Here is a 19,932-nt window from a genome sequence, read left to right as displayed (position 1 = left end):
AGGAAGAAGGCCTGAAAGGGTTTTTTAAAAATATTCACTTATTGCTGTTGGATGATAAACCAAATGTTTAGTTTTACAAGTCACCTTTAAAAATTGTTGAACACTCATGAAATAAGATCTGTATACCATTTCTGTGTTTTGGCTGAGAAAAATCCCATTTCAATATGAGTTAATTTTATCACACAGGTAGATACATGTGCTATAAATACGTGTCTCAATTTGGTACAACAACAAAAAAAGGCTATTTTGCTTGGCAACATTTAATGACAAGATCACAGGAAAATGTTTCATGGGGCCCAATTCTCCAGGGCTCTTAATTCCCACAATTCCTACTCAGAGGATCAGAGCCACTAAGGCCCTAATCTGGCAGTGAGATCTGCAGAGGGGTCCTTCCACAGGGAGCTCATTAAAGGATTGGGGTCTAAGAAGCAAGTGTAATTACTAAAAGCCTTATACTGTAAACATGGAAATTTGTGAAAAAGCTTAATACTGTAATATGGTAAGAGGTCTATGTGATCTCAATAAATTCAAAAAAATACTTTCCAGTTAAATGAAGGAGTCTATTAATTATACCAATTTAATCTGGAAGCAAATAATATACATCCATTTTGTTACCCAGAAGTCTTTTTCTTGCTGATAAATTGTTTATTAGACTTTTATACATGTTTATGTATATTTCCAAATGTCATTGTTCAGTGTTATGGTTATGAACATTTGGGGAAGATAGAATATTAAAATAAATATTTAAAGGATAAAATACTGGCTGTGTGTATTTCACATATATGCAGAATTCTGTTTTAGGAGTATTCAGAGCAGTCAATCATTTTGGATTTTGTAGAAAAGTTAACAAGACTACCAAAAACAAAAAAAATTCAAAGTGAGTTGAAAGATAAAGGATATATTACAGTCTAGTTAAAGAAAGAATTGCCAATATATACCAAAACGGAAATATTCTCCATAATCTATTTCATTGAACCAAAAGACAATTAAATGTACGTATACTAGTATTAATTGCTCTTTAAAAGTAATAACCTACATAAATGCATAGCTGCAAAAATACTAAGAATACATATTTAACTTACAGATCTAAGTATTTTGATTGTGTGCTCCAACTTTCTAATATTGTTTTGCTGGCATCTAATTTGAGTCTAGAATAAAAAGTAATAAAAATTACATTTCTTTATTTACAGGTAGTAAACTGAAAATACAGCATTTTTTGCCCCATTTTCTTATTCCTTTGAAGAATCTAATTGGAACTCTCTTCCAGGTTGGTTGGACTGGAGACACGCTATTTAAGAAGATGAACCTTTAAAGAATTAACTAGAACACAAATGTGCAGTCAATTAGTATTTTGCTTGCATAAACTGTACAGGATCAGGACAAAGAAGGAGCAGTGTCTGTCTGGGTGAGCAAAAAGAAAGTGCAGGATCCCCTTTTACCAGATCTGCATTTTCAATAAACTTCTGGAAATCGGACCAGTTTGAGTATTCCAAAGGACTAAGAAGATAAGCATGTAGTTACGTTAACCACACATGCATAGCTCAACTTACCTTCCCTCTGAATAGTGCTAATACAATCACACTAAATGTACTATCCATGCACAAAGTGTGATTTTTCATCACGCTGTGAAATCAAAAGCAATTTTCACTGGAATACTCAAAAGCACTTTTCAACTACAACTATTACAACTTTCATCCCTCAACCATTTTGGCACAGGAATGGCCATATAAAAAAAAAATAGCAAGGATGTATTCTACTTTCTTCTTCCCAGTACCCACCATAAAATGTTCATTCCAGCCATTTTAAATGGCAATATTCCAGTCATTACTGCCCTAATCTTACAATCAGTTCCACACAGGCAGACTCTTCAGTGCACAGCACCGAACCCAACAGGACTTCTTACAAGCACAAGGGCCTGCTCACATGGTTATGATGCACAACTGGGGCCTTCATGGATTTTCTGGTTCTAAAATAAATGATAAAATCTGAGGCTCTGGATGTCTTCTCTCATGTGAGATATTCTTCTTCTCCCACCAGATGGGCCCAAAATTTAGTTAAATATTTGGGACTACTTCATCTAACCTGAAGCACTTAGGGGAGAGGAAAGTGATCAGGAACAGTCAGCATGGATTCACCAAGGGAAAGTCATGCCTGACTAATCTAATTGCCTTCTATGACGAGATAACTGGCTCTGTGGATGAAGGGAAAGCAGTGGACGTGTTGTTCCTTGACTTTAGCAAAGCTTTTGACACGGTCTCCCACAGTATTCTTGCCAGCAACTTAAAGAAGTATGGGCTGGATGAATGGACTCAATCTAGCCAGCTTTCTATCCAGCTTAGTCGGGCTCAACGGGTAGTGATCAATGGCTCCATGTCTAGATGGCAGCCGGTATCAAGTGGAGTGCCCCAGGGGTCAGTCCTGGGGCCGGTTTTGTTCAATATCTTCATAAATGATCTGGAGGATGGTGTGGATTGCACCCTCAGTAAGTTTGCAGATGACACTAAACTGTGGGGAGCGGTAGATACGCTGGAGGGTAGGGATAGGATACAGAGGGACCTAGACAAATTGGAGGATTGGGCCAAAAGAAATCTGATGAGGTTCAACAAGGACAAGTGCAGAGTCCTGCACTTAGGACGGAAGAATCCAATGCACTGCTACAGACTAGGGACCGAATGGCTCGGCAGCAGTTCTGCAGAAAAGGACCTAGGGGTTACAGTGGACGAGAAGCTGGATGAGAGTCAACAGTGTGCCCTTGTTGCCAAGAAGGCCAATGGCATTTTGGGCTGTATAAGTAGGGGCATTGCCAGCAGATCGAGGGATGTGATTGTTCCCCTCTATTCAACATTGGTGAGGCCTCATCTGGAGTACTGTGTCCAGTTTTGGGCCCCACGCTACACGAAGGTTGTGGAAAAATTGGAAAGAGTCCAGTGGAGGGCAACAAAAATTATTAGGGGACTGGAACACACGACTTATGAGGAGAGGCTGAGGTAACTGGGGATGTTTAGTCTTCAGAAGAGAAGAATGAGGCAGGATTTGATAGCTGCTTTCAACTACCTGAAAGGGGGTTCCAAAGAGGATGGCTCTAGACTGTTCTCAGTGGTAGCAGATGACAGAACAAGGAGTAATGGTCTCAAGTTGCAGTGGGGGAGATTTAGGTTGGATATTAGGAAAAACTTTTTCACTACGAGGGTGGTGAAACACTGGAATGCGTTACCTAGGGAGGTGGTGGAATCTCCTTCCCTAGAAGTTTTTAAGGTCAGGCTTAACAAAGCACTGGCTGGGATGATTTAGTTGGGGATCGGTCCTGCTTTGAGCAGGGGGTTGGACTAGATGACCTCCTGAGGTCCCTTACAACCCTGATATTCTATGATAATTTACTACAAAAACTCATTCTCTAAATATTCACCCTAGGATAGATCTTCAGCTTGTGTATGTTATCATAGCTCCACTTATTTCAGTTGATCTATGATAATTTACATCATCTGAGGATTTGGTCCTCTTTAATAAATTCAACAAGCTCTGGGACACTAGTGTTATCTCTCTCACTTTCATATATACAGGGAACTGAAATGGTACTCTTTCCTCATCTGCTGAATAAATTCAAGATACAAGATCTCAAAAGGTTCAGTCATATGCTTGAATAATTTATTTAGGGTCAGGGAAGGGTTCTCGTATTGCTCTGGAACGAATTAAATTTTTTATTTTGAGCTCAGAGAAGCCAGTTTTTCATATTTCAGGCTCTATAGCAGCACTTCCCACATGTATTATATTGGCTACACAGTCTTAACAGATATAGTGGTGCTTCCACAAATCATGAGATGTGTGGCAGCCTCCTCTTGACCTCTCTTCCCCAAATTAAACGTAACTCCTTGTCCTCAGACATTCAGTTTAACCCATTACACTAGGAGCCCTTTTCAAGACTTATCAGGTTGGAATGTTCCAATCTTCATTACCCATTACTCCCTCTTTCCTTTATTCATTTTTAAGTTTTAAAATAAGTAAGATTTTAAATTTAAAAATAAACAAAAATAATTTACCTTCAGACAGAGACCATGGCTATAAAGTTTCATCCAAAAAGGTTAAATTTTATAAAACTTACTGGCTCCCCCTATAATATACGTATTCTGTTTAGCATTTTAATACCTTTGCTTCCTCAAGCTCCTGATCAGCAGTATCCAAGACTATTTCTTTTTCTTTTTCCAGCTGTTCAGCTAATTTGTCAACTACAGCAAGTTCTTTACACAGATACTCATTCTTATTGGTCAAACTATCCACCTGACTCTCCACCACCTGCTTATTATCAAGCAGTTCCGTAACATGTTGCTCTAAATCATGGTTTTTCTTCTTCAGATCGTCAATCTACTAGGACCAGGAAGAACAAAGACATTTTACTTTTCTTAACCTTAAAAGATATAAACTGGAGGCATTTCACAGCAGAAATATTTATTTACACTAAACTGAGTGCAAAGACAGACAGTGACAAGCCCAAAATTTTCATTAATTTACACTAGTAGCATTTTGTAGAGATGTAAATGACTACCCAACGTGAAAGGCAATGAAGAAACAGGCTCCTAATTTCCACCCTAAAATGAAGCTATCCATACTAGTTGTTTTCCTTTGATCAGCAGCTCCACAGCTTCTTTGGCTGTCCTTTCCATGTGATGTGTACACCATTTGTTGGTCTCCCAGTGTGATATGTAACCCCCCAGTGTTCCCTTGATCACCCTCACAAACTGAGCTGCTCAGTAGCATTTCTCTGATAGCACTGGGAGAAGAAATGCCTCTCAAGCTCTGCCTGAATATCAATTAGTCTTGCCCACCAAGACTTTGCAAGTATCTTTTCCACCACCTACATGTGGGGTCTATGTACTTCATGTGTGGAAAAAGCCAGCAGGGATGTACTAGGTTCATTATTGGTGAAGATTGTTAATATCCCCCTAAAGGGGAAAGAGGACAGGGTACCTGATGTTCTTAAGAAAACTGCTTAAGAAACAATAACATGTCAATGATCTTGTCACCTATCAACCTGCTCTGACCCGCTCACTTTTGGGGAAGGTCCATAAGAAAGTTGTGGCAGACACCCAGGCAATCTCGAGTCCTCAGATTTCAGAGATCTCAGTCAATCAGGCTTTAGACCTGATATGATATAAAAACTGCACTGGTGAATGATTTCATAGTAATTGATAAGGATTAAGTGTCCATGCTGATATTATTGGATCTGTCAGCTGCAAACAACACCAATTACTACAACATTTTATTGGTATATCTGCAGTCATGAACAGCAGTCAACAGACCTGCCCTTGAATCATTTTTATCAGGGAAGTCCCTAAGAGTGGTTTGGGACAAAAGTTTGTTCCTTCTGTCAAAACTGGGATTTTTACCGGGGCTAATTTTGTCACCCCTGTTGTTCAACTCATATACTATATTAACAAAGTTAATATGGAAATATGAGTTGCAACAACTGATGAGAATCAGCTTCAGATTTCCCCCACAACTGATCCAGTTGGTGCAGTGGAATGAATAACCCAATGCAGTTATGAATTTGGAGAATGGATAAAGGTAAAGTGGTTGAGTCTTAAAACAGACAAAACCGAAGTAATGTCAGCAAGGGGGATATCTGCACACTTGGTTGAGGGAATACATTATTTTTTTAAATGTCTTTCAAGTTTTAACATGACCAACATTTAAAATTACAAAAATAACAAAGGTGAAGCCAACAGCTGCTCGCCTTCATACCTGAAATAACTAACCACAGTAAAAAAATTTCCTTTACCCCACACAAACAACCTATATCATCTCCTCTATCCCCAAAACCCAGGCTAAATAGACAGGCCTTGAAGCATGCTCAAAAGGTCACCATATTCAGGCTGTTTTGGCCCACAAAGGAAAGAAGTGTTCTCCAAAGCTGAGGGCCCTAACAGAGAACACCCTGCTGGCATCTCCCTCTCCTTTATATTAACAGGATTCTAATCTGAGCAACTGTGAGAAGGTGAAAGAGGCAGTTTCTCAAGTACACAGGATCCAAACCATTTAGGGTTTTTCAGATAAAAAGTAACACCTTAAATTCTACCCAAAAATCAAAAGGCAGATAGCACAGATCACAGAGCACACGTTACATGCTCCTACCAAAATTCTGCACTCTGCACCAGATTCATTTTCCAGGTTGACTGAGGTATAGCCTCATGTAGAGCATGTTACTATAACAATCTTGAGATGACAAAGGCACAAAAACGGTAGCAGTCTCTTAGCCACAGAAGGATGGAGAAAAACTTTCCTGGGCAATGTTACTATAGGATCATTCAGCAGCAACCAGGAGTCCAAAAGCACCTGTAGATTATGAACTCTAGAAACAAATGGCAGGCACACTTGCTAAATATGAGGGACAGACATAATATACACAATATCTTCTGATTTCTTCTCCCAACCGACCAGCATCACTTCAGCAAACTTTCCTCCCATGCGCCAATTCGTTCAACAGCACCGGCTGCTGGATCAAGTGAAACAAGAATATGACGCTGGATATTATCAACATATCACTACTGCTGCCCATACGTCCTCCCAGCTCAAATATACATTGAAGAAAAAGGAACACAAGATGGAACCAATTGTGAAACTCCAAATGACCTCATGCTATTGCCCTTAACAACCATCAGAGAACACTCAATAAGGAAAAGATAGTATCATCTGAGGAACTGCTTGTCCATTTCCGTTAGTCTGCAGATAAGTGACTACTACTCCATAATCAACAGGATAGGAAAACAGCCAGTAGACCTAACAATATCAGTATGGAGATCTCAGATTATCCATCAGTAGGAAATCTACCACCACTGCTACCATGGCAGCTTCTGTCTTGCACCAGGGTACATATCTAAATTGACAAAGGTCAAGAAGACTCGAGGTATCTAGGTATTCTGAAGGTTGTCTCACTATAACATTCTATCTAATTTTAACCAGACAGAAGATTAGATACTAAACAGGAGCCAGATTACTACATCAAATGCTGGTTTCTTGAGAAAAAGCCAAGCAACAGCTTTCCTAAGAGACACTGGCATTCTACACTCTCTCATTTGACAATATCCACCAGCAATGGATCAAGTTTTCTCTTTTAGCCTTCCCCAGCCAGGTAGGACACAGGTTCCAAAAACAGGTTGTGGGGTCCCAACTCTTCTAGTACTTCTAGGGTGACCAGATGTCCTGATTTCATAGGGACAGTCCCGATTTTTGGGTCTTCTTCTCACACAAGCACCTATTACCCCCCACCTCCTGTCCCGATTTTTTTGCTAACTGGTCAGCCTAAGTACCTCAGTGATTGTTATTGACCTAAACTCAGCAAGAGAACGCTTAGCCTTTGTGCTCTCAAAATACCATTTGTGATTCAAATTACATATGATTCAAATTAGCAATCTTGGAATCATATTAGCACCTGGGCTGTTTCTGGAAGATAGAATAGCACTTGTAATTAAAAAAAATAGTTCTTTCACCTGTGCCTGCTAGAAGAGAGTAACCTTTCCAGTGCTGACCTTGCTACCATCAGCCACCAGACTACTATAATGCACTAAAAATGTGCTGCCCCTGCCTTGAGCACTGCTCCGCACTGCCATTGGCTGGGAACCATGACCAATGGGAGCTGGGGGGCACTGCCTGTGGGTGAGAGCAGCCATGTGGAGCCTCCTGCCTCCCCCGCCCCGCCCGGGAGCCGGACCTGCTCCTGGCCGCTTTTGGGGCACAGCACAGCCAGGATAGGCAGGGAGCCTGCCTTAGCCCTGCTGCACTGCTGACCGAGATAAGCCTGCACCCCAACCCCGAGCCCCAACCTCCTGCCCCAGCCCTGAGCCCCCCTCAACCCAGAGCCCCCTCCTGCACCCCAAACCCCTCATCCCTGGCCCCACCCCAGAGCCCACACCCCCAGTCCAGCGCCCACACCCCCTCCTGCACCCCAACTGCCTGCCTCAACCTGCAGCCCCCTCCCACACTTCAAATCCCTCAGCCTCACCCCCCAGCCTAGAGCCCCCTCCTGTACCCCAAACCCCTCATTCCTGGCCCCACCCCAGAGCTCACACCCCCAGCCCAGAGCCTATACCCCTCCACACACACAAACTCCCTGCCCCCGCCCAGAGCCCCCTCCCACACCCTGAACTCCTCATTTCTGACCTCACCCTAGAGCCCACACCCCCAGTTAGAGTCCTCAACCCCTCCCGCACCCCAACTCCCTGCCCCAACCCAGTGAAAGTGGGGGGGGGAGCGAGCCTCCGAGGGAGGGGGAAATGTAGTGAGTGGGGGGCCGGCTTCGGGGAAGGAGCCAGGCTAGGATGTTCGTTTTTGCGCGATTAGAAAGTTGGCAACCCTACATCTGAGCTGGAGCTTCCTCATAAATAAGGTTTCAGAGTAGCAGCCGTGTTAGTCTGTATTCGAGAAAAGAAAAGGAGTAGGCACTTAAGTAGAGGGGCTGAACACTGAGGATGGTTTAGGATGTCTTTAGTTTTTGTGGGAGAGTATATTAACTGGAAAATGTGTAATGATAAATTAATGACTAACTCTGTGCATTAAATTTGGGGAAGTGCCTGCAACTCTACAGACAAAAAAAAAAATTATGTCAATCTAAATGCAACATTGGTAACTACTTCACTGCTAATGATTTCAGCTGAAACATTTAGATATTTGGGACTGTGAACAAGTCTTGGGTGGATAACCATAATTTCCTCCTAATCTGGCCATTAGTCCTGGGAAGATTCCCTTCTCTCCCAACAACAGAGAGATGAAGGAATGACAGTAGTTGACCTCAAATGAATATACACAAGTCACTAACTGAACTATGATGTTTTTTGTTTTGTGAAATTCCATCAATATTTAAAGGATGTTAAGTCACATTTACATAACGTCATCACATTCTGACAAAATGCTATAATGTAAATGATGCAACATAGTCAGGATATCACGCCATAACTGATTTGGTTCTGCAACTCTATTCGGTAAGAAAAGGCTTGCCAGCTCTACAGACTGTGACACTGATTTAAATAACAGATGTTATTGCTGAGTTATCATTTCATTATATAAATATATCAGAATTCCTGTTCCTTACAAACTGTCACCAAAGCAAAAAACAAAAAGTAGAAAAATAAAACAACCTTTAAATTCAGTTTATGGATGACTTTGTCTTTGTTCTTAGGCTTTCCTTCCAATTTAAAAGGTTTCTCACTGTCAGACGGTGGATCCCTTATATCAAAATGGTCTTCTCTTGTTGTTACCTTTTGGAGGAATGGAAAACAGCATAAATAGTACTTCTGTGGAATGAATTTCTGCATGCAGTCATGAAGTGTGACCTTTGAAAATGGGAGAAGACATACTCCTGAAGATATTTCATAACAATATTTCCCCTTAAGGTACCTAACACTGCACACTGAGAGAACATCCTGAGATAACACTATTCATGAATGCACCAGAGCAGCTAAAGATAAATTTTGTCCATTTCATTTTTAAAAACAAACAAAAGGGTTTAGGTTAGTCTGGTAGTTTAGTGGAATTGTTCTACAATCCCATGCAAGACACCTAGATTTCATTACTGGTCTCTTCCTCCACTGGTTGGGGAGAATGAGGGGAGAGGGAGTTAGCAGTAAAGCATATAGATTTTCCGTTCCTTTGACAAGTTTAAAAAGCAAGAGTGGGGAGGATCTTGTTTTAACTGAGTCTGACATTGGCATCAATTTCATTATTAATAATATTATCTACCATCTTTTACAAGTATAACAAAATATCAAACAAAAAACAAATATAAAAAAAAAATCTCAACAGACAAAACCCAAAAATACATTCAACAAAGTGGAAAATATTTTTTTTTTTTAAAAGAAAACAAATGTATACCACCAGGGCCCCACACTACAAAGGCCTGATATTTTGATGTGGAAAACTAGTAGCAAAGAAGCAATAAGACTCAAATCTGAAGCTTAGAGTAAATTGCAATAAGAAGAATAAACAAAATCTTAAAAATGAGTTAGTGTAAATATACAAAAAGCATTACATTTAACTTAATTCTACAGGTTAGGTTTAGGCAGTATAATGGCCCGAATAAAGCAGTAATAGAATAATAATAAACATAATGAAAACAAGCTTCATATTTCTGAACAGACTGTATACCAAAAAGAAAAAGTAGGAAACCTGGCAAGAAAGCCATTACAACAGTTAAGCCAAGAAATAACTGAAATCATACATCAATGATTTAGTAACAAAGACAAAAAATTACAAATATTAAATTCTATACATTTTAATTATTGACTTAATATGTAAAACATAAGAGTCAGAATTAAACCCCAAAACTGTAGAAATGGGAGTCAGGGCTTGATCCAACACCCATTGAAGTCAACTGGAATATTTCCACTGACTTCAGTAGGCACTGGATCAGGCCCTTAATGCAGAAAATAAAATAACTCAGTTTGGAAGCAAAAAAGTTTTGTTAGCATTTTTATTTTGTCCATATTAAGCAATAAAAAGCAGCTAGTTGCTGTCCTAAAAAAATAAAGAAACTAAGTTAAGTATAGTTTGCATATAAATGATACTTAAAAGAATCAGACTAAAGGGGGAAAAAAGCAGTGGACCCAAAATAGAACCTTGTACTGACAATTCATAGGAGAGAAACAAATTCCTGCTGTAAAACCAGAAGACTGATTACAAAGGTAAAACTCCAATTATGTGCATACCCTTATGTTGTATATCAAATATATATCCTGATCCTGCAAACACTTCCGTAAGTGTGTAACTTTACACATGTGAGCAGTCCCATTGACTTCAATGTGCATAAGTGTTTGCAGGACTGGGCCCTCCTACATAACTGAAGTACAATGCTCCTATCAGTTGTGTCAAATATGATAGCAAAAAAATAAAGAGAAACCAGCTGGAGACACCCCATGGGGGAAAGGGTATAACACACAAGCAAAGTGAACAGTGTGATGGCAGAAGACATCATATTAGTTTTACAATTGTTTTTAAGAGGGGTTCCTTCTGAAGGGGTAAGCTAAATGGAAAGAAAAGGGAAGGGAATGGAGGTGAGGGGGATCGGACAGGGAAGAAACAGGTAACAGGAGTAGACCTGAAGAGACTGTGAGAAAGAGGTTTGGCACAAACAGCCAGTTAAAACAGGACAGAGAAGGTCCTGTCAAAACAACTGTAGAAAGTTATCTAAAAATCCGAAGGTCCCTGCTTCTGCAGCTGCTCCTACCAGCTGGAGTAGTCCCGGAACAGCCACTGGATCTAGCCCTGAAAAAAAATCAAAACTGTCTTGTCTATTTAGATTGTAAACTCTTCAGGGCAGAGACAGTCACAGTGGGGCCCCATTCTTAATTGGCCTTAAAGCACTACCACAAAAAACAAGATTAATAGTAATTGATGATTAATAATAAATCCAAGAATCTCAAAACAGATGACGAACAATTTGAGGCAGTAGTGGATACATTATTATAATCTTATAAAACAACAAACTTGGTAGAATAATCATCTCTGCAGAATCATACTGAAAATGATTAGGAAAGTTATTGTCATAAAGAGATGGCAAAAACTGACCACAAGTTCTACCCCTGGGGGAATATGGCACGTGCACGGAATTCATGTCCTCTGCAGATTTTTTTGCTTCCCTGCAGAAAAATGACTTTCTGACAGGGAAGCTGCAAGAGCAGTCACACACCACTTCCTAGCAGCACAGGTACAATGTTTCAGGCACCCAGAGCAACCAATAGAGAGGTAAATCACTGCAGGGCTGGGGACACCCCAGCCTGTGGCTCCTACCCTGAGCTGGGATCAGCTGCTAATCATGGCTGGGCTGGAGGCAGGAGAGGATGGGACTGCCTCTTCCCCTGCAAGGAGTGGTTGGGGCTGTGTCAGACCCACCCCACAGAAACCTCCCCCAGCTGCAGGAAGCTCAGTATCCTCCCCTGCTTCCTGTCCCCATCACTCCTCAGCTGTGGGGGGATGGATCACTGTATGGGGAGCTGCTCCCCTATCCACCCAACCCCTGTGCAGCTGGACCTCCCATACCCAGACACCCCTGCCACGCCTCACCTGGTACATCCAGAACCCCCCTAGTCCTCCATACCCAAACCCCACCCCACTGAACCTCAACCCCTGCACCCTGACCCCCTCCCTCTGGAACCCCACCCCTGCACCCTGACCACCCCCACTGAGCTCCCTGCACTGAAACCCCCACCCTGATGCCCTACCCCTGCAACACCCTGAGCCCCCACATCCAGACCTTCATGCCACTGACCGCCAACGAGCTGCACCCAGACCTGCACCCCACCAAGCCCCCTGCCCGGCTGAGATCCTCACTCCCAGACCCCTCCGCTGAGCCCCAACAACCTTCACCTGGAAGCCCCTGCCGAGTCCCATTGCCCCTGCACCTGGAACCCCCACGAACCTCTGTGCATCCAGATTCCCCCACACCTAGACCCCTGCAATGAGCTGCCTGCACCCAGATTTTCCCACACAGAACCCTCTCACCCCACACATGGATCCCCCACACTAAGCCCCTCCACACTTGGATCCTTCCTGGTTGAGCCTGCCTGCCCCACACCTGGTGCAGAGGGGCATGGCCCCAAGGTGTTTCTGGGGCAAGCCCAGCCTTGTGCTGTGTTAGAGTCGGGTGCAGCCTCACTGCTGAGTCCCTGTCCTGGGGGTGAGGGGGCTGCAAGGTGATCTCCCACCTTCATGCAGCCAGTGGCCTGTGCTCCCCACTGCCATGGTGGAACCTCTGCATTTATTTATTGATTAATAAAACTTGTAGAATTTTAAAATATTGTGCACAGAATTTTTAATTTTTTGGCACAGAATTTTTGGTGTTGAATGCCTTCAGGAGTAATGTTCAAACAGTTTTTAGACAAACTGAAAGAAAAAATAGGATAAATACTCTAATTAAGGGTCTGATCCTGCTCTCATTAAATTTAATATGAGTTTTCCCAGAGATTTCAAAGCAGCAGGATTGGGCCAGAAATATGGGTGGGACAAATTGGTTCAGTTAAAAAAAAAAAGTGGTCATGCTATGGAAGGAAACCGAAGGAAATACTGTAGATCAAAGACAAAATGCAACCTTATCTCCTAGTAATGGGCACATAAAAAAATTAAAATCAGCTAACTGAATGTAAAATAATAGTATTTTATCACAGATTACAATGAAAGATATTAAATGCAAAATACTGCATGAGGGTTAGAGTCTGTTCCTATGAAAATCAGCAGAAAATTCACTGGATCCAGCTCTGAAAAAAAGGAAAACTAGCCTTGCTCATTTTTGTTTTAAACTTAAAAGTATCTTTGAAAACTAACAGATAAAAGAGCCAGAATATATATGCCTTTAGTATTTTTTATAAGTCTAGTATATCAGATCTATTTGACTTAAATAAAAAATAGAAGTGAAGCTTTGATAGCCCCTCACTGAAACTTGCTGATTTGTTGGTTGTGGGAAACCCCCTACCTACTTTGGATGGGCTATCACTTTGGATAGTCACTTTGGATGGGCTATCACCAGCAGGAGAGTGAATTTGTGTGGGGGGCTGGAGGGTGAGAAAACCTGGATTTGTGCTGGAAATGGCCCACCTGATGATCACTTTAGATAAGCTATTACCAGCAGGACAGTGGGGTGGGAGGAGGTATTGTTTCATATTCTCTGTGTATATAAAGTCTGCTGCAGTTTCCACGGCATGCATCCGATGAAGTGAGCTGTAGCTCAGGAAAGCTCATGCTCAAATAAATTGGTTAGTCTCTAAGGTGCCACAAGTACTCCTTTTCTTTTTGCAAATACAGACTAACACGGCTGTTACTCTGAAACCGCTACCTACTGTATTTAGAAAGTAAATGTATCCGAATACCTTTACGCAGAACCTTTCAGAATTATCTTTGCCTGGGCAGTGGCGGGTGCTTGTGGCGGAGGTGGGTGGAAGAAGTTAACCAGGTACATAAAATAAAGTGTTTCCATCCTGATAGTCGTAATGGTGGGCAAGCAGCTTTTGTGCCTGGGCCAGGAGATTCTGATATTCTGCAAGACTGGTGCAGATTTGATAATGGCTTCTTTTTTCCTTTTTTTTTTTTAAGTAAACTACACTATCTGCACAGAAGTGGGCTGTAGACGCCATACAGCTAGACTAGGCGTTTCTAAAAATAAAGGAAGCTGCACAGGAGCTAAGGGCACTAATCGCCCTTACGCCAAACAAAGCCCAACGTCTCTCCATGCCCCCTGCCCGCCAGCCGGAGTCAAGCCGTCACCATGGTGATAGCGGGGCTAGCCCACGGCACGGGTCCCCAGCCCACGCTCAGCGCCCTGCGCTCCGACCGCCCCGGGGCGCCGGCCGCTCTCGTGTCACCCGCAGTGGGGGAACCCGCGCCTCGCGCCGGGTCTTACTGGGGGGGGGGGTCTTCCCAGCGCAGGCTGCGCGAGCCCAACCCCAGGCCTTACGCCCCCACGCCCCTCCCCCGGCAGGGCAGGAGGGGTCCCCGGCTCCCACCAGACAGGGCCGCCCCCCGCCCGCCCGCCCCAGCTGCCCCGGACGGGGGTTGGGGGGTCTGTACCTGCGGGGCACACGCCGCTTTCCTCCTCCTGCGCCCCGGGGACTTTCCGGCGCTCATGGCGGCGGCGGCGACTCCCCCGGCTCTGGCCGGGCTCCGCCGCCGCCCCCTCGCACTTACCCGCCGCGGCGCCCGCTTCTCCCGCTCCAGCCCCGCAGCCTAATCAGAGACTCCGGCTCCTCCTGCCGGGCAGGGCGGCCTCGCCCCGCAGCCACCCGGGCCGCGCGGGGAGGAGGTATCTCCGGCCGGCCACCCACAGCTCGCCGCCCCCGGGCTCCGCCCAGCCACCCCTCCCAGCCTCCCGCGCCCCTCTCGTTACCTGCTGCATTAACCCCCTCGCTCCCCTGCGCGCCTCTCCCGCCCCGTCCGGAGCCGCGCGCTCCATCCCCCCTCCATCCCCCCAACCGCCGCTCGCGCGCGCGCGCACACAGCGGGTGGTGAAGCGCGTGCCCGTCGCGTGCCCTCCTGCCCCCCAGCCCACCTTCCCTCACCTGTCTCCACGCGCGCACCGGGCAGCGCGGAGCAGCCTAGGAGCCGCGCTGTCGGGCGTCAATTGATAACCCCCCTTTCCGGAGGCAGGGAGCTCGCTGCAGCCCGTTAATGGCCGGGGCGGCCAGGTTTACCTACCCACCGAGCTCGGAGCGAGCGCAGCCGGCTGCAGTGTTAAATCATGTGCCAAAAGCCCAACCTGAAAGCCACACACACAATTGCAGCTGCCGGCTTGGGGCAGCAGTGAATTGCGAGGCAGTTTCCACCACAGCATTCGCAAAAAGAAAAGGAGGACTTGTGGCACCTTAGAGACTAACACATTTATTTGAGCATAAGCTTTCCTGAGCTACAGCTCACTTCATCGGATGCATGTGGAAACTGCAGAAGACATTATATACACAGAGACCATGAAAGAATACCAGGAGGTATTGTTTCATGGTCTCTGTGTATATAATGTCTTCTGCAGTTTCCACAGCATGCATCCGATGAAGTGAGCTGTAGCTCAGGAAAGCTCATGCTCAAATAAATTGGTTAGTCTCTAAGGTGCCACAAGTCCTCCTTTTCTTTTTGCGAATACAGACTAACACGGCTGCTACTCTGACACCACAGCATTAATCCCCTTTTCACTGCGCCCAGCCCAGCAACCGCGCGGCTGTAGACACGCGCTCACGGACTGAGACGCGTTTTCTGTTTTAAGGACAACTCCTAAATGCTGTGAAATCCACAGGCGTGCTCATATTTTTTACTTGAAATTTGCTGTCAATGGATTGTTAGTGGTTCAGATATGGGGTCATTTGAGCAAGGGGCTCCTGAGATTCAGCCCTCACCCCAAAAGCGTGTTACAAAATCAACAGACCGTTACAGCGTTTTCTTAATGCACATCTGGGATCAGATTATGCCTCTGGTTGTCCCGCAATTGATCTCAGTCTCTTGACATTTATCTCAGCTAGGGCATGGTACCCACTGGCACTGGCCACTGTTGGAATACAGGATACTGGGCTAGATGGACCCTTGGTCTGACCCACCATGGCCATTCCTCTGTTCTTATATCTGCAGTCAGCTTGTGTTAGTAATTTAATAGCTCAAGGGGACATCATGTGGTCCTTGAACGTGAGCTATCCCCATGCTAGAAATCTGAGAATGATCTCTAGGCACGTTGCTATTATCTGCCTTTGATGAGTTATTTGTTTGTTTGTTTGTTTGTTTTTTACTTTTGGAAAATGTGCTCTGCTGATTGTTCAGCTCAGTTAGAAGGGGTTGTAACTCTTTTCTGAAAAATAGGTTTCAGAGTAGCAGCCATGTTAGTCTGTATTCGCAAAAAGAAAAGGAGGACTTGTGGCACCTTAGAGACTAACCAATTTATTTGAGCATAAGCTTTCCTGAGCTACAGCTCACTTCATCGGATGAATTCAGTGGAATGAAGTGAGCTGTAGCTCATGAAAGCTTATGCTCAAATAAATTTGTTAGTCTCTAAGGTGCCACAGGTACTCCTTTTCTTTTTCTGAAAAATAATACATTATGTGTCTTATAAGCAGATTCTTACAACTTTTGGTGCAGAGATAAGGAATGGGGCAGGGAGATCAGAGCAGTGGAGGGTGTGTATGTGAGAGAGAATGCATGGGAGCATTGGCATTAGGAGAGTAAAGGGGAAGGGATTAGGGGGCAGAGGAGTTGGGGGGAATAGGAGAAGGGGATGGGACTGCAATGTGGAGGGGATAAATTGAGATGGGAATGAGGACATAAGGGTGGGCAGTAAGAGAAGTGAGGGATTTAGGGGTGAGGAGCCTGTCAACCCCACGTTCTCCTCTCCCATATTTGTAGCAGGATCAGAGGGACTGTAATACTTTCTCAAGATGCCCAGGACTGTGAGTCACCTTGGTAGCACTGGCCTCCAGCAAGAGGGAATCTTTCTTGTGGTAGCTGGGTGTCAGCTCTAAATATTTTTTCTACTATTTTGCATAGGAAATGTTACAACAATTAAGCTGAAGAAAAGCATCCTAACTGACCCAATTCTTTGAGCTTCAAGAGACTTTCTTGCATCTTTGTATGATTTGCATTGTAATTGCACAATGGGCTTCTGCTTCAGTAAATCCAATACTCCAGTATTCGTCTTACAGAAAGAACCAAAAGCGGGGAATGTTGCAGAAGATTATTTGCGAAAAAACACTGAAGAAATCCAGTTAGGAGACAGGACTCACTTATTTCAAAATACAGAAAAAATTAAGTTTGAAGAAACAGAAAATAGTATTAGAAATAGTGCAGAAACTCACACGGATTCCTATTCTGATAATGCATTACACTGTGTGACTTATGTTAAAGAAACTGATGGTTTAGAAATGACAGATGTGGAATGAGATTTGATGATATAATTCAGGACTTGATCCAGCCTGAACAAATGAATATGACATAAAAATATTCTAATTAGTCTACCAAATAACAAATAAAAACAAAATAATGTTCAATAGCTGAGTCAAATAACCATAATCGAATACACTTTCGATTTCAAGATCTATTATTTGGCAATCTTTGGAGTAATTTTTATCATTGTTAAAAGTTCTCTCTTCCCATCCACGACAAATCAAATGTCTTAAAGCATGTTCCTATTTTGGGGAGTATGACGGGATGCACAATCCCCACATTAGGCCTGAAGGTGTTCAACGACAATACTGGGCCCAAATAGCTCTGCCCTTCCAGCCTCCAGAGCATGCTCCAACTGAAGAGGAAACTTAAAAGGGAGCAACTCAGTTCAGAAGAGGGAGGCTAGGGAGGAAGATGAGGCTCCTGGACAAGTGTACCAAAGAAGCCTCCCTGTGAAGACTAAGGCCTTGTCTATACAACATAGTTTTGTCAGCAAAAGGCGGCTTTTGCTGACAAAACACTGCAAGTTTACATCCTACAAAGCTACATTTGGCAGCAAAACGTTGCTGTTTCGCTGACAAAGTAAAATCACCTTGACGAGACGCAAAAAGCTTTTTGCGGAAAAGTTAAAGTGACAAAGCATCAGTGTTCGTTATGTCAAGATAACTGGCCCCCCAGTATCCCATAATGCCTGCCGTGACCGCTCTGCTCACTGTTTTGAACTCGGCTGCCCTGCAGGCAGTGTTCCCTTTAATTTTTCCCACCCATGTGTGGAATGAATTTTGTTATGTGCATCAATATGGAGGTGATGTGTGATACATCACCTTCATATTGGTGCACATAACAATATTCATGTGGTGGGGGTGGGGCCAAAGGGTTCGGAGTCTGGGAGGGAGCTCAGGGCAGGGGCAGAGGGTTGGGGTGCAGAGGTTTGAGGGCTCCGGCTGGGGGTAAGGGCTCTGGGGTGGGGCCGGGGATGAAGGGTTTGGGTTGTAGGAGGCTGCTCCAGGGCTATGGCGGGGAGAGAGGACTACCCTCCACTTCTCTCTTCCCACAGCAGCACCTGGGCTGGGGGTGGAGAGGCGCCTCTCCCCACTGTGGCAGCTCCAGGACTGGGACCGCAGGATAGGTGCCCCTCCCCTGGCAGGTCCGGGCCGGGGCTGGGTTCGTGCCGGGGGACGAGCACTGCACGTCTGTCTGCCTTGAAGAAGTGGCGGAGGGAAGTCTAGTCTCTGGCTTAGGCTGGACTCCCCTGGCTACTGGGTTCACTAGCAGCCTCTCCTCTTGGGCCACCTTCAACTTTTTAAGCTCCCCTTCTCCAAGCAGGGCATGCTCTGCACGTGTGCCTAATTTGCACTGAGTGCAGGGATGCTCATAAGGCTAACTGTCAGTGGGATGGGGGCATGTCCCATTGCATTCTACCCTCCCTCTGCCCCTCCACCTCCAGTCCCTCTCAAGACCAGAAAAGTTTCTTGTTCAAGCATCAACCCAGTCCCAATGTTTCAGGGGGAAAAAAAAAATCAGCATTTGCATGCTCCTTCCTGTCTCAGTGCTGCATCTGGAAGCTGGCTATAAGGCTGGAGTGCTAGATACCAGCACATAATCCTGGGGCTAGAGTCCTTTAAAGAGTGTAGCCACTGTAAGGGCACTGTCTGTAACTAGGGAGTAAGGACTACCAAGCAGGTAATACATGAGGGTGTCCACAGTCCACTTTATTGCCAGAGCTTCTTTCTCAATAACAGAATATGCTTTCTCCCTGGGGAACAACTGAAGGCAAAGAGCAGAAAAAGTCCTGGGAGAGCACTGCTGTCAGGCCAGTGTCAGATATGTCCGTATTCATCACATTGTCTCAACAGGCTTTTTGGTGTCTTTTCCCTGTAGCAAATCAGTCCAGGGTGCTGTGATAGATGCAAAGCTGGGGGTGAGCCAATGATAATATCCCACCAACCTCAGGAGGTAGCATATGTGTCTTCTGGTCCGGGATGGAGGTCAGGAGTTAAACACATGGACTTTCTCTATCATTGATTTTACAAGACTTCCTTCTTCCTGATACACTAAATAAGTCACTTCTTACACTTGGCAGGTGAGGAGGTAGAGCTTGAGAGGAGTACGCCTATGGACCCTCTCTTTGCCATACAACCCTCTGTGTAGTTGCACTCCATCAATGAGCACTCTTTCCTCATGTGCCTCTGTTGCCCACAGGCAGGGGTGTGCGCAGGAATAAAAATGTGACTGCTTTTGGAGAGACACGTTCTGTGCCCCGCCATGGTCCCAGACCCAGAGGAGCTATCAGCTGTTGCCCAGGGCCAGAGGAACTCTGTGCTCCTGCCAATTATTGGGGGGACATGTGCCCCTGCTTGCCCCCCCCCCCTTGTGCATGCCCCTGCCCACAGGAATAGCAGATTACCAAGCTTATGTCTGCAGGCTCCCTTTTGACAGGGGACTTATTTAGACTATGAGGGAGACCTTTGTCTGAGCTCAAGGACTCCAGCCCAGTTGTTTGTGTCACTGGGCAGTTATCTGGGTAATACTTCATCTGAGCTCACC

General features: G+C 44.6%; 1 protein-coding gene across 8 annotated transcripts in view; it reads right to left on the bottom strand.

The window, feature by feature from the left end:
• The window catches only part of TSGA10 (testis specific 10), a 203,583-nt gene extending 188,790 nt beyond the window's left edge, over window positions 1-14,793 (bottom strand). For 7 of the 8 annotated variants that reach the window (XR_012159883.1, XM_073352435.1, XM_073352444.1 and 4 more), the window contains exons 1-4: window positions 14,542-14,793; window positions 9,126-9,245; window positions 4,144-4,359; window positions 1,083-1,148 (exon numbers count right to left, since the gene is read on the bottom strand). Coding sequence is in view for 7 of the 8 variants with exons in the window: in XM_073352435.1 (XP_073208536.1) it covers window positions 1,083-1,148; window positions 4,144-4,359; window positions 9,126-9,245; window positions 14,542-14,598 (459 nt within the window). In the remaining variant the exon portion in view is untranslated. The remainder of the gene's footprint in view (window positions 1-1,082; window positions 1,149-4,143; window positions 4,360-9,125; window positions 9,246-14,541) is intronic. The other variant, XM_073352472.1, reaches the window with a different exon arrangement.
• Between the last annotated feature and the right edge of the window lie 5,139 nt (window positions 14,794-19,932).

The sequence above is a fragment of the Lepidochelys kempii genome, chromosome 1 (genome assembly GCF_965140265.1).
Source record: "Lepidochelys kempii isolate rLepKem1 chromosome 1, rLepKem1.hap2, whole genome shotgun sequence".
Taxonomy (NCBI): domain Eukaryota; kingdom Metazoa; phylum Chordata; order Testudines; family Cheloniidae; genus Lepidochelys; species Lepidochelys kempii.
This window is presented reverse-complemented; position numbering and strand designations above follow the sequence as displayed.